Source organism: Ochlerotatus camptorhynchus, unplaced genomic scaffold (genome assembly GCF_037179485.1).
Source record: "Ochlerotatus camptorhynchus isolate MF236.1 unplaced genomic scaffold, CSIRO-AGI_Acam_v1.1 ptg000211l, whole genome shotgun sequence".
Classification (NCBI taxonomy): Eukaryota; Metazoa; Arthropoda; class Insecta; order Diptera; family Culicidae; genus Ochlerotatus; species Ochlerotatus camptorhynchus.
Window position 1 is genome coordinate 1,746,179 of NW_027040701.1, and position 13,946 is coordinate 1,760,124.

At 38.5% G+C, this 13,946-nt stretch overlaps 1 protein-coding gene across 4 annotated transcripts in view; it reads left to right on the forward strand.

Moving 5' to 3' along the window:
* Nucleotides 1-13,946, forward strand: part of Ac3 (Adenylate cyclase 3) — a 145,336-nt gene that overhangs the window by 85,692 nt on the left and 45,698 nt on the right. For all 4 annotated transcript variants that reach the window (XM_065224423.1, XM_065224427.1, XM_065224426.1 and 1 more), the window contains 3 exons: nt 5,671-5,782; nt 6,425-6,552; nt 6,654-6,812. In XM_065224423.1, coding sequence (XP_065080495.1) covers nt 5,671-5,782; nt 6,425-6,552; nt 6,654-6,812 — 399 coding nt within the window. The remainder of the gene's footprint in view (nt 1-5,670; nt 5,783-6,424; nt 6,553-6,653; nt 6,813-13,946) is intronic.

Consider the following 13,946-nt stretch of genomic DNA (forward strand, 5'->3'; position numbering starts at 1 on the left):
GATATTCAGTAATATTCGTACAACATTATTAGAGTCTTCCCGTACGTTTGAAGAAGTTCATAGATGTTCTGAAATCTTGTTAGAATAAAGAAAGCATAGGCTCAATTCTAATGTACGTGATTTTTTATAGCCTCTATTTTTGATCGTGTGTCAAATTGAATCCAAATTTATTGGAATTTATTTTATAAAATAAAAAATAAATCAATGAAAAACATTGTGGTATTATTTCAAATAACTTCACAGCAAAAAAAAATTAATTTTAGTATCACATCAAAGTGGATGCGCTTCAATCGTGTCGAAAATATATTGTAATATTACTTGCCAAAAAGTACAAAATTATTATTAATACAGTGCATGAACTGACATTACGCTGCTTTGACTGCATTTGTTTATTTTTGTGGCCATAAAAATAACATTAGATTTTCGACATGATTGAAGTGCACCCTCTTGGATGCAATATTAACATTTATTTTTTGCTGTGTTGTTCTACAACTTTGTCGAGCATTACACTGGTCTATCTCGAATAACTAAAAAGTTGCTATTTGGAGCTTATCAACCTTGTCATCGGACGACAGGAAGTCCTTGATTTGATGTATTTAGTTGAATTTATAATTGAAATACATAAACACAGTGCAAATTTTCGGATACATTTTGAATAATCGAATACTAGGGTAAAGTTAAATGCATAACATTATTCTATCCACTGACGAACGCATTACTCACTGAGTTCTACCCATCGATTTTTCTTGGGGGAATTTCAACCAGTCTGATTTTTTGAATGTGAGTATTGTCAATGGAGTACATTTGTTTTGGTTAATTATTTACTTTCAAAACGAAAGTCAACCAACAGTAAATTCAAAAGTATTCCCTCGAGTTGTCCTCTCACTATAAAATATGTTTACAGGGGGCTTAATTGGGCCTATCACTTAAACTCCGGATTAAGGCAACGTGTAGCTAATGCTGTTAGCAACATCAAGCCCTTTTCTTACTTTCAGAAAATCAGAGTCATTGGTTGAAAACCCGCCGAAAAAAATCGGTCAGTAGAAGTCAGTGGGTAACGCGTTCTTCAAGACAAAGCTGTATTTTTTTTTTATATTGGCATGTTGGACCATCAAAGGTGAAGTTAGTAAATCGGATCCGTAAAACTACCACGATTGAGCCTTCCTAATAAACGAACTTGATAAAAAGGTTAAGTAAAGAAGTCAACATAAGTATTCATTTGCCGCTAATAAAATTATTATATGATGTTATATCTTAGTGACAACTCTGAAAACCTTATCCTAATTTACTTTTTTCAGAACTGTCGAAACCCTTCAACACGGGAATGTCAGGCTTAGGTTGTATTCAAATCCTAACAGAAATCATGCTAATTTTACGAAATCGGCTTTTTCAATTCGTTTTGAAATACAGGATTTCTTAAACTTTTTAAACAAAGTTTTCAACAAAAATTGGTTTAGATGGTTCTTATTTAAATTTGTAAAAATGTCCTCCCAATCTAAGTTCTAAAGAATCTTAAGCTTCTGAAACTTCAAAATATAAATGAAATTAGAAAGCTCTAGGCTATTTTAAAACGTTAAAAAAATTGATGGTTTTACTTTTTTTAATGTTTTGACGCTGCAGAACTTGCAAGGATATTTTGATGAGAACTACAACGCAATCTTGAGGAGTGTTATGTCTTACTCATTAAAATGTTGGCCAAAAGAAATGAAAAACTTTCCCGAAGACACTATATACCTAAAACAAATGATTTAGTCACAAACAATTTATTCCACCTAAATACGGTTTCTGAACCACCATGGCTGCTTAATTCAGTTACAATCAAGCTGCTTCGATATCTTGTTATGAAAATGTGCTACTTCGGAAGTATCGAATGAGAAACTTTTCTGAGATGCTCCCCAAGATTGAATATGTTGCTTGACATAAAGAATACAGCTTTCCTCCGAAGAACGCGTTACCCGCTGAGTTTTACCCACCGCTTTTTCTCGGTGGGTTTTCAGTCAATTGCTATGATTTTCTACGAATGGCTAGTTCTCCATTAACACTACTCACATGCAAAAAAATCAGACCAGCTGGTTGAAAACCCGCCGAGAAAAAGCGGTGGTAGAACTCAGAGAGAATCGCGTGTTTTGAAGGATGGCTGTAGAACCATTTCTAGCTAAAGAAACCGAAATTTTAGGAGCAACTTATTGGAAGACCAAACATAAAAGTAATCCCGGACTTAGTAATTTTCTCAATTAACCGTGGGACCGTCCGTAAACAAAATAGACACAATCCTTTTCTTTCCACTTTATTTTGAAAAACAAGCATATGACTTGGGACACATCTATCCCATCCATCTACCATGTCAACGTCAATTCTACGGAAGTTCACTCCCTCTACGTTTTCCTGCCTAACAGGTTCCCGCGCTGGTCCTTGCGTGACATATACATCGGAAATACATCCCTTCAAACGGAACAACAAAGGCAACATGAGAACAGACACAAAAAAAAAACCTTGCAGCTTATGAATCTCCACTTTACTTCTCCAACAAGCTTGTCCATACTCTCGGAATGTCTATTGTTTGTTTAATAAATCATGAGTGGTACAGCTTCGAGGCAGTGGAACCCGGTACCTGCTCTGTCGGCACTCGCGCAAAAACCTGCGAAAGATATTCAGTTAGATCAGTCAGAGGAGGAAAATCAAGGAAGACGTCAGGGCACCGGAAAAGAATAAATCAGTGGAAACGGAATGAAAACTTACGATGCGTCAAAGCGGAAAAGACATGTTTTTCCAACCGTGAAAACACTCACCCATCATCGTCGTCCTTTGGATGTAAATTTGTTATCACAACAAGATGTTTATCTTTGGTGGGAAACGAGAAGACGACATCGCCGGGCCTCTAGAGATTTTGCGGAATCGTGGCAAATTGGCTTCATCTGCCGGCTCCTGCTACAGTTATACGAGACACAGTGCTTGCGTGCAAGAATGTTGTTGGTACATATAACAAATGGTGAAAGTTGTCGGGAAGTTTTGCTTCGTGTACGGCAGAGCTTTTCAGTTTGGATTACGGAGGTGCTCGTCGGTAATTTGGAAGCGTTGAGCAAATTTCTTCTCAACTTGGTCCAAAAACTGTACGGTAAACGGTAGGTACACGAATGGAGGGAAGGTATAAGTAGCCTTCGGTAATTTGGGTGGCTTTTGTCAGAACGAACAAAACGAACTGTAATTTAATTTGATGGAGACAAATGGAAACATCTTCACCGCGGGAGTTGTTGTTTTTCGGTTCATTAGAAGTGTGCTCTAGCTCTAATGTAAGCAATCAATTTGCACTGAATTATGCAACTTCTGTTTAGATGTTAATCAAACGTCAGACGAAGTTTATGCAGATGTCAGACGAAGCGGATTTGATTTGAATCTTTTTTTATGAAACCTTGCATGCGCAGACCATGCTGGAAGTGGTGGGTTTGATTCCCTTCTAGGCTTTTGAGCTTCTAAAACGAGCGTTTTGCCAGTTCTTCACTTAGTGTTAAGGATGCACTTCCACAGTAATTGAGAGCTTTCTATGTCAACCAAAGTATGAATTTGTATATTGTGTGGCAAGTTTAATGGTACTCTATGCCGAGGGAAGTCGAGAAAATGGCCAACCCGATAGATTTCCTGGACTGGACCGGGAATTGAACCGGGTCCGGCCGAATACATTTTGTTGACTTCCCGGGACATAGAGTAGGGGAAAAGTTGGCTTCGGCAATAAAGGGTGATACGGTCAAAATTTGGTCAAGGGAAAACGCGTGTAAATCGGTGAAATCGTTTATTTAAAAAATCAAATTAAATTTCTTTTTCAAGTTCAATTAGTATAAAATTCAGGAAAAATATTCAGTTAGGCTTCCGCTTTTCCAAATCCGAATTGCCGGGCCTTACGCTTGACCCCTGCCATCAGATTTTGTACAGCCACCTTGTCCACCTTCTTCGCCGCAGAAAGCCAGTTTGCCTTGAACTGCTGCTCGCCCTTAGCAGTTTTTTGGTCTTCTTTAGGTTCCGCTTGACAATAGCCCAGTATTTCTCAATTGGGCGGAGCTCTGGCGTGTTGGGAGGGTTCTTGTCCTTGGGAACCACCTGCACTTTGTTGGCGGCGTACCACTCCATGGCCTTTTTACCGTAATGGCAAGATGCCAAATCCGGCCAAAACAGTACGGAACAACCGTGTTTCTTCAGGAAAGGCAGCAGACGTTTATTCAAACACTCTTTCACGTAAATTTCTTGGTTGACAGTCCCGGAAGCTATGAAAATGCTGCTTTTCAAGCCACAGGTACAGATGGCTTGCCAAACCAGATATTTCTTTGCGAACTTTGACAGTTTCATGTGCTTGAAAACATCTGCTACCTTTCCCCTTCCTTTTGCCGTATAAAACTCCTGTCCCGGAAGCTGCTTGTAGTCGGCTTTGACGTAGGTTTCGTCGTCCATTACCACGCAGTCAAACTTCGTCAGCATCGTCGTGTACAGCCTCCGGGATCGCGCTTTGGCCGTCGTATTTTGTTTATCATCGCGATTTGGAGTCACTACCTTCTTGTAAGTCGATAGTCCGGCTCGTTTTTTGGCTCGATGCACGGTTGTAGACGATACACCCAGCTTATTTGCGGCATCTCGGAGAGAGAGGTTAGGGTTTCGCTTGAAACTACCGGCAACTCTCTTTGTCGTCTCAGCGGCTTCCGGTTTTCGATTTCCCCCCGATCCAGACTTCCTGGCTGTTGACAAACGTTCCCCAAACACTTTAATTACATTTGTAACGGTTGATTTGGCAACTTTTAGCGATTTTGCCAACTTTGCGTGCGAGTAGCTCGGATTTTCGCGATGCGCGAGCAAAATTTTGATACGCTGCTCTTCTTGCTTGGACGGCATTTTGACAACTGAAGAGTGAATTCCAAAATCAAAATAGGAGTAACATTCTACACACACACACCTTCAAAATGAGGGGTGTTCAGGTTTTTTAAATGCAAAATTGAAAGAAATACGTCAAGTTGATATTGACCAAATTTTGACCGTATCACCCTTTACCTTAACCAATTATCGTCAGGGGGTAAACAACGTCCTTGAGAGCTCAATTTTGGCATGTGGATACATTGTGTTTCATAGCAACTATTGGTCAAATTTGAGTGCTCTAGAACTTTGTTTACCCCCTGACGATAATATAAGGTATTGCCGAAGCCAACTTTTCCCCTACCATAATGTGAATACGGAAATAGTGCAACCTGAGCAAGCTCCTAACCAATAACTATGGAAATGTGGAAGAAAATTGAGAACAAACGCAGAGCTTCAGTTGGGACATATTAGCCACTATTTTACTCAGTAGATGCATTCTAAGCCAAGTTCAAAAAATCTCTGCCTCCAGATATGCAAATACCTTAATTAACGCTGTAAAAGAAAAACCATTACGAATTCAACTACCGTTACTGCCACAGCAAATAGAAATTTCCATATTCTCGCCGGTTGATTTGCCAAGTCTAATTTTCAAGTCTTAAGCACATTTTCTCGGACTCGTCGTCATTGAGCTGTCGAACTGTGGAACAAGACAGGAGCTTTCACTAAATATTATCCCACTCCCCGCTGCACAGCCGCCTATTCTCATTACCCACGTTTTCCTTCCTTCCTGCTTTTTTTTCAAACCTGATTCCATGTTTTTTTTTTAACCTGCAGCATTCTGTATGCTGATATCGTCGGATTTACCGCCATCTCGTCCACCTACTCGGCTCAGGATCTGGTGAAAATTTTAAATGAACTTTTCGCACGTTTCGATCGTCTAGCAGAGGTGAGTAGAAGGTGATTCTTTTTCCTCGGCAGTTTTTTTTCCTTTGCAGATGTTACACAGAGTGTCAAGCATGAACGATTTCCTCGACGGTGGACGATTCGATGATGCGAAGATGAAGGTTGTGGTAAATAAACGGATGAGTTGTGAACAGGAGAATGAAGTGTGGACACATTTTAGCTATCAAATTCATTGTAATTTATAGACACTGTTCTCAGAACTGTGAGTTCTTACATTTGAAGACCAGCTTTCCTAGCAATCAATTTAATGTTTATCAATTAAATTTAATTGAAACTGCAGAAAAAAAAATTACTTTTAAAAATGGTATCACTCTTTTGAAAGATCAAAGTTTTGACGTCCAATAAATGTTTCCTTCCAAGTCACTTCATGGGCATCTTGTTTCTTTACTTCATTCCCATCACGTAATCGCTAGTAGGTACTACCTACTTTCTCTATTTAGCAAAAAAAAAGATGAAACAAATTGAGTTGCCGCCGCCTCTCCTTAGCCGCCATAGTCGTCAATCGTCCGTTGGTGGTCTTCATATCTTCACAGCATCCCGTCAACTTTTATTGGACTTCCAAAACAAGTTTTATTACTTTAATTTCTCTCTCTTCTTTTTCTCTATCTCTCTCTCAATATCACAGAAATACCAACAATTAAGGATAAAGATCCTGGGCGATTGCTACTACTGCATCAGTGGCGCCCCCGTAGAACGGCCGGACCACGCCGTTCTCTGTGTCCACATGGGTCTGTCGATGGTGAAGGCTATCAAGTGAGTGTAATTGGATTAGAAGCACAAGCTCGGTACCAATTGGTACTAATTAGTGGCGAAAAGCACCATGGTGACCATCTTTTTCCTCCGATTTTTCGCAGATATGTCCAGCAGAATACAAATTCTCCCGTTGACATGAGAGTGGGAATCCACACGGGAGCCATCCTGGCGGGAATCCTTGGCCAGCGTCAGTGGCAGTTTGATGTGTACTCCAAGGATGTTGAACTGGCCAACAAGATGGAATCCAGCGGAAAACCGGGGTAGGTGTGGGGGTCTTTAGAATAGGAATAGTTAGTTTGGATTTCGTAGCGATGTTCAATTGATTGTATTTTGGTCGACGTTTAGGATGCTGATCAGTTCCAGGCAAAACAGTGAAAAAGTTAACAAATTTTAGATTTTACCGCTCAGAATTCCATGAAACATCGTATGATTGTTTGCTTCGAGCCTAGAGTTGAACCTAGTTTGTTCTAGAATTCGGCTATTTTGACTCACGCCTATTTTTTTATTAAATGCGATTCAATAATTTTTAATAAATCATCGCACAAATGCGGCTCATCTAAGACAATCTGAGACAATATTGTAGGAAATTGGATTTCCATTTCAGAAAAAAAATATACATAGAAAAAAGTATAAAATTTTCGTCAGAAAAAAATGCTAACTTTTCTGAATTGGACACCATGAGCAATTCAAAATTGACCAGAATCGTAGAACATAAACTATTAGTAAAAAATTTCAACTTTTTTTCACGCAATATTTTAACGCTTTACTCATTTCATTTATACAGCCTCAAGCTGTATTCAAATGTTATACGATATGAGGAAACCTTTACTCAACCTCTATACAAGCAAATCTGGCGAACTTTATCAGCTACTTCTGACTGTTTGTGACGGTTGGGACAAGTTCTTCTTGCATATCTATTTACGCTTCGGAATAGCCTGTATCCTGCTGTTTAGTTGTGTGTGAACTTGAAAGGCGGTTACTCAACCTTTACCTGATTATCCAATAATCACTACACAGCTTTCTCTTGACGCCAGGGTAAATATTGTTTACGCTTTTTTGTTGTTGTTGGAGGAATTTATCATGTTTATTTTACTGCGATTCAAATTAATCTAAATTAGTTATAAGCACACCACCAAATTATTTACGCTGTACCGCAACCTGGAATCGAACTTTAGACGGCCGCATTGGCGAACCTTGATGCTGCCAACTACGCCACGCCAACACTTTGAACTGACGTAAACACATGCCCTTCTACAACAAGATTGCTGAATAACGGGTGGCAACTAAAATTTTGGAATTTCTTTCTCAAGCTGTCAAAAAAAGACAAACATACTTGAAGAAGATCTGATTTATTGAAATTAAAGATACATTGTAAATTGATGAAAAAAAAATAGTGAACATTTGAAAACGGTCCGTAATCGGATGTTCGGCGAAGCTTCCGTTTGATATCGGAACAGGAGCGTTGTACGGCCTTCATGTCAACTTTGCGAATGCATCTCTTGATTCTACCAATCAACTGTTTGCAATTCGTGGCTCTTCAGTTATTTTTGTACACCAAGGAGCTCAAAACCCCGAAGAAATCTTCGATTGGGCGACACTGAGGCAGATTTGTCGGGTTGTGGTTTTTGGGTACAAATGGGATCGAATGGGTTTTCAGGAACGATTGTGTTTTTTTGGCGTAATGCGATGGCGCTTTATCCAGCCAAAACACGTATTGTCCATCAGCATGATGTTTTTGTAGAAACGGGATCAAAATTTTCTTCAAACATTCGTTCTGGTACACATATTGATTGAATGCCAAACCAGAGGGCTTGAACCATGGCTTAGAAATGCCTTTCTCGGAAATGGCAATGTACAGCATCACTTTCTGTTCAAACTTATGTTTAAACTTATATTTTATGTTCGGAGGTGCAGTAGGTGAATAGTATCGATCGTTTCCGGGAATCTGCGTCTTCGAAAGAGGGAAGTAACTTTCGTCGTCCAAAACAAAACTTTTTCCGGAATAATTTTAATCAACCAGCGGCATTGGGATTTCAGCGTTGAAATCTGTGCGTCAGTATATTCCGGGGCTCGTGTCTTCTTTCGGCACTTTATTCCGACTCTTTTCAATGTTTTGCTGATGTATTGGTGAGAACAGTTGAACTTTTTTGCGGCATTCCGTTGGCTCAGTGAATCCTTGTTGTTGAAGGCACGAGAAAGAGAACGAAGTCCTTTTGCGTCCATAATTTTGGCTGGTCTTCCACTACCTTGCTTGCGAGCAGTTGTTGGGGATCTTATGATATGGTAAACAGTCGAAGTCGCAACATTTTCGCTTTTAAAATGTTGTACCGTATACTTTTTGTCGAGATTTCTGTGCAGTTCGTAGAACTGTACAACGTGCTTGCAAAATACTTCTTGTTTCGACGGCATTTTGAGCAAAACTGAGCAAGCATAAACAAAACAGAAAATACTAGCAAAAAGAGGAAAGAGAGAGCTAACACATACACACTCTTATTTCTCTCTGAGCTCGTTTGTTGTTGAGCATAGAGGCGTCGAAAAAATTCCAAAATTTTAGTTGCCATCCGTTAGAAGCTTTATAATAGTGCACATAAATCTCTTTTCTCGACTAATTAATTCAGCTTTGTAAAAGAACAGAGTAAAAGCTGTAAAACTACACAAGTCTAAAAATAAACCTAGTTGACTGTGAAATAACTTTGAAAGTAGCGCTAACACAGTTTACTAGTTGAGTACAGGTTGATTAGTTGTTGAAAAAGCACTTTTGATGTTTATGTTATTCAGCAAGAGTGGTTGGTTGTGTAGAAGCCATCAAATGAGTAATATATTGGCTTTATAAGCTTTGTTTTGAAGCTAAAAGTTGAAAGTTGATTAATATTTGCATAGAAGTGACATTAGCGTTTATTGGGTGATGTTATTCAATGTGACTGACAAATTGAATAATGGTTGTGAAAAAGTTGAATAAAAACAATTTGCCTAGCTTCTGCTTGTAGCTGTGTCTGCAGCTTTGTTTCAGCTACTATACAGCGCAACGCTGGAAAAGTTGGCTTATAAAGCTGAAAATGTTAGTTGGGTGGCACGGAGTGTAAAACTCAATGCTCTTGGTGGTGTGTTTGTAGACAAAACGGCCCCCCGTGCAAAATGGTTCGATGTTTTTACCATGGCTGGTGATTACCATCCTAAACTTTGACCAAAATAAAATCATTTGAACTGTGACGGCTTTTATCGTCGTCACCATGAAGGAAAAGCTACAAAAAAGTTACGCTTATAATAGCTCCAGTTACGTGACATTCGTGTCGAAGCGATAAAAGAAGTGACGCTCATTATCACTCCCGATACATCTAGTGATGGAAAAGCGACTCCAAAACTAATGAAGATTTATGAGGATTTTAAGATTGTTTTTGAAAGAAAATTTGGGTTATGGAAGACGAAACGAATTTCATATGAACTGCTTTCGTTTCATTCATCGTAAATAATGTTAGTATTTGGTTTGCAATTATCAGCCTCATAGATCACAGATGCAAGGAGAAAACTTAGTGTTAGCCTAGAAAAATGTGACAACCGAAATATGAAGTAAAGGAAAATGTATTTTCAGTTCTCACAAAATAGACTGTTATGGAATAATCAATCCACGTATGCTGCAGTACACAAAAAAATATGAATTGTAAGTGTCGTGTAAAATCCCGTCTCTTTTACTTTTGAGCTATTTTTGACATAAACAATTAAACTGCTTACAAGTTTACATACAACATGACTAATTTAAGCGATGTTGCGCTTCAATTTTCATGAAATATCGTGTAAATTTACGCCAAATCTAGCGTTAATAACGTGTGCGCTATATATCGCTGAAATTTACATTTATAGACTTTTCCGTTAATTATAAATACACTTTGTTAGTGAATTAAATAAAACAACAAACTTATAAATGACTAACTTTACACGTGACGGAATCCATCTTTGAACATGTCATGAAACATTAAATGCTCAGAGACTGAAAAGTTTGTTACTCAACGCTGATGTTTAATTGTGCGTCAAATTGATGCTCGTATATGTCAGTCTCAGAACACCTAAATTTACACGATTTATTCTAAATGTGTTGTGTAAATTTTTAGGCCATTATGTTTTCAAATGTTGTTTATTATCATGTTTTCTTTCACACATAAATTCAATTTGCAGGATTTTATTGAGAGAGGCTGAGTTTTCTAACTTTTCCATTGGCACTGCTCATTAGTTTTTGCACAATACCTTCGCCTACCATTTTTACCACTTTAGAACAATCTTTCTTGAATTTTTCGCTGGTTTAACATTTCCTAAGCTTTTCCTTTGTCCCAGAAAGTGTCAATAGGGCGAGCCTCAGGGCAATTTGGCGGATTCATCTCTTTTGGCACATATGTGACTTTATGATTCTTGTACCACTCTAGCGAATCCTTTGAATAGTGACAGGAAGCAAGATCAAACCAAAAGATTACAGGTTTGTCATGCTGCCTGATGAAGGGTAGTAATATCCTGATGAATGTGGGCGTCTTAGTGGAATACCTGTATAATGAGAGAGAGAAGGATTAGTATTTTCCATTCAATTCCACTACTTTATTTGCTTATCCTTGACAGATACGCGTATTTCGTCTACAATGTGCAGACTTCTTCAGTGTCTTGTACTAATACTCGACAGTCGAGTATTAGTACAAGACACTGAAGAAGTCTGCACATTGTAGATGAAATACGCGTATCTGTCAAGGATAAGCAAATAAATTAGTGGAATTAAATGGAAAATACTAATCCTTCTCTCTCTCTCATTTTCAATTTTCCAAACTGGCATATCGCCTGCCAAACCATGACCTTTGCCCCGTAACGTGGGTAGATCACCTTTTTGTGGTACGTTACGGGATGTAAGATCTACCACCGATTCCTAGTCCCGACTACTACAAACTAGGGGAACAGGATTTTTCAGTAAGCAAAGGAACACATCTTATAGTCCTTGTTACATTGTATGCCTTATTGATAGTGCTAAGACTCAGCTTTGTCCACCGAGGATGATCTTGAAACAAGGAAAAAATGAGTTAGTTAGTCTTCATCTATGTGATTCCTAATCTTCTATTCGTTGTTCTCTAGTTTGAAGTGGTTAAGACTAGGGTTCTGATGCATGGTCATTATCGGTGTGATTCCTTGTTCCTTGTTGTTGCTAAGGAATCCAATTTTAACCGACAAAGGGGCGCGCAGGGTATTTCAACACTCCGAAGGATATAAATAGCGGGACCTTTCAATTAGAGTCAGATCCTTGCGATAAATGCAAGAATGACAACTGTGAAAAAAAATCGAATACTTCATCATTTCTCAATAGTGATGGAGCAATACGACATGCACTAAACTAAGGACACGGGATACAATAGATCAAATTACTGGTCGCAGTGGTGTTAGGTCCCGAACAGAGAAAAAAAATTACATTCTTGTCGAATTTTGCGATGTAAATGGCTTTGACCGAATCAGGAACATCCTTTCCTTTGTGCGAGTGTAGAACTGCGGTCCTGGCAGAGTCTGACAATCGAGTTTCACGTATGTCTCATCATCCATTATAGTACAACCCGATTTTGTCCCCAGCATTGAGTAGTACAGCTTCCGAGCTCTCGTCTTTTCAAATGCAGCCTGCTTGTTGTTTCGTTTTGGTTGCTTGTGCTTCCGATGGGTTTTCAATCCTAATCTTTTCCTGGCCCGCATGACATTTGTTGCCGAAGTACCGATCTTCTTCGCCACATCTCGCACTTATGCTGCTGGATGCTGCTTAAAACGTCTTCCGGTCGATTGCAGGGTCAACGGGGCCAGGTTTTCTTCCACGCCTCGGAGAATCTTTGAAAGTGCATGATTCTTCAAACGTAATGCGGTTTGTGCTGCTCCAACGCTCACACTCTCCTCCTTAGCCAGTTTTCTCCACACACAGTACACCATTTGTGCACAATCCGTTTTCTTTTTGTTCAGGAGAAAGGCCACGTATTTTCACATTTCCTCGCAAAATATTAAAAAAAAGAACTGACAACACGTGTTACAGTAGGATGTAAACATCAGGATGCAGCCAGAATTTTGTGAAATATTTCACGCAGTTTGAAACACGGTTCATCGTTTTATTTATAATTATTGGAACGGTCTTTATTGGTATTGAAGTTTTGAAGATTTGTGCTATTTAAGGTTCTACAAAGGGTAAGTAATGTTCTGTTTTTCTTCTTTTTTAAATATCATAAAATCATCATCATTAGTTTACACATACATTCATATATTATGAATACGAAAATTTAAAACATGTATTTCGTGATCATAGATCGAAAATTTCCTGGGTAAAACACATTCACTGTATTTACTTACTTGTGTTCTTCGAAGTATAGCACAATTAAACGCAATCGAATACAAGAAACTCAAAACAACTGCTTCACAAAACTCTTGGTGAACAAAATTCATCACAAAGAAAACCATTTCTACTTTACTGCTTTGCTAGCAATCGTGAAAGTATCATTGAAACAGCGGTGCCAGATGTATTGCCTCTAGCAATGAATTTAAGTTTATTAAAACAATTAATGACGAAGTCTGCCTTATTAACATAGAAGAGTGAATGTATTTAATGGTGGATAAATATCAAAAACTGATTAAATAAAACATAAATGACCATTTTATACATTTTACCGGTCCAATTAAAAAGTCACAGAAGATTGAATTCAACACTAACAGGGTTGATGGCAGCAGTGCACGTAGCCTGTTATACACTTTCCCGCTCAGGGGTGTAAACAAACTTGCATACAGCGCAGTCTGGCAGTGCTTATGTTTTGTCTGCTACATTCTTATCCACTAGATAGTGTGACATCACATTTGCTGTTGTATTGAAATGAAGGAAGAAAAGAGATGGTTAAGTTTTCCTCACCAGACCAGTTGATATTTATGAAAAATGGGCAGTCTTGGCGTGGGGACATGCACTTCCAACGAATTTTACCAATACATTTAGAAAATGATGATCGAAGAATGTTTCAAAAAGAAGAAGTAAACAAAATAATGACCCTTTGTAGAACCTTAAAATTCAAAGTGACAGAGCAACCCAACACTTATGACGACCGTATTGCCTTAACCTACAGTATGGCAAAGAATTGCCCGTACAGCTGTCCTTATACAACAATTCCACGTAAAAAAAAACATGCATTTATTCCTTATTAAAAAACATTGTACCCGTGTTTTTTTCATTTCGCCATTAGGGTGAACCTTCGTGAGTTAGAGTGGGTCGAAAAATTGTAATTTTCGACTATACGGCCAACTTAATAATTCATAACTTTTTAACTACTGGGCCGATTGTCGATCTTTATTCAGCAAACTAAATTGCGCTATCTACAAAAAAACCAGAAAGGGGTGGATAAATAAATTTAAATGTA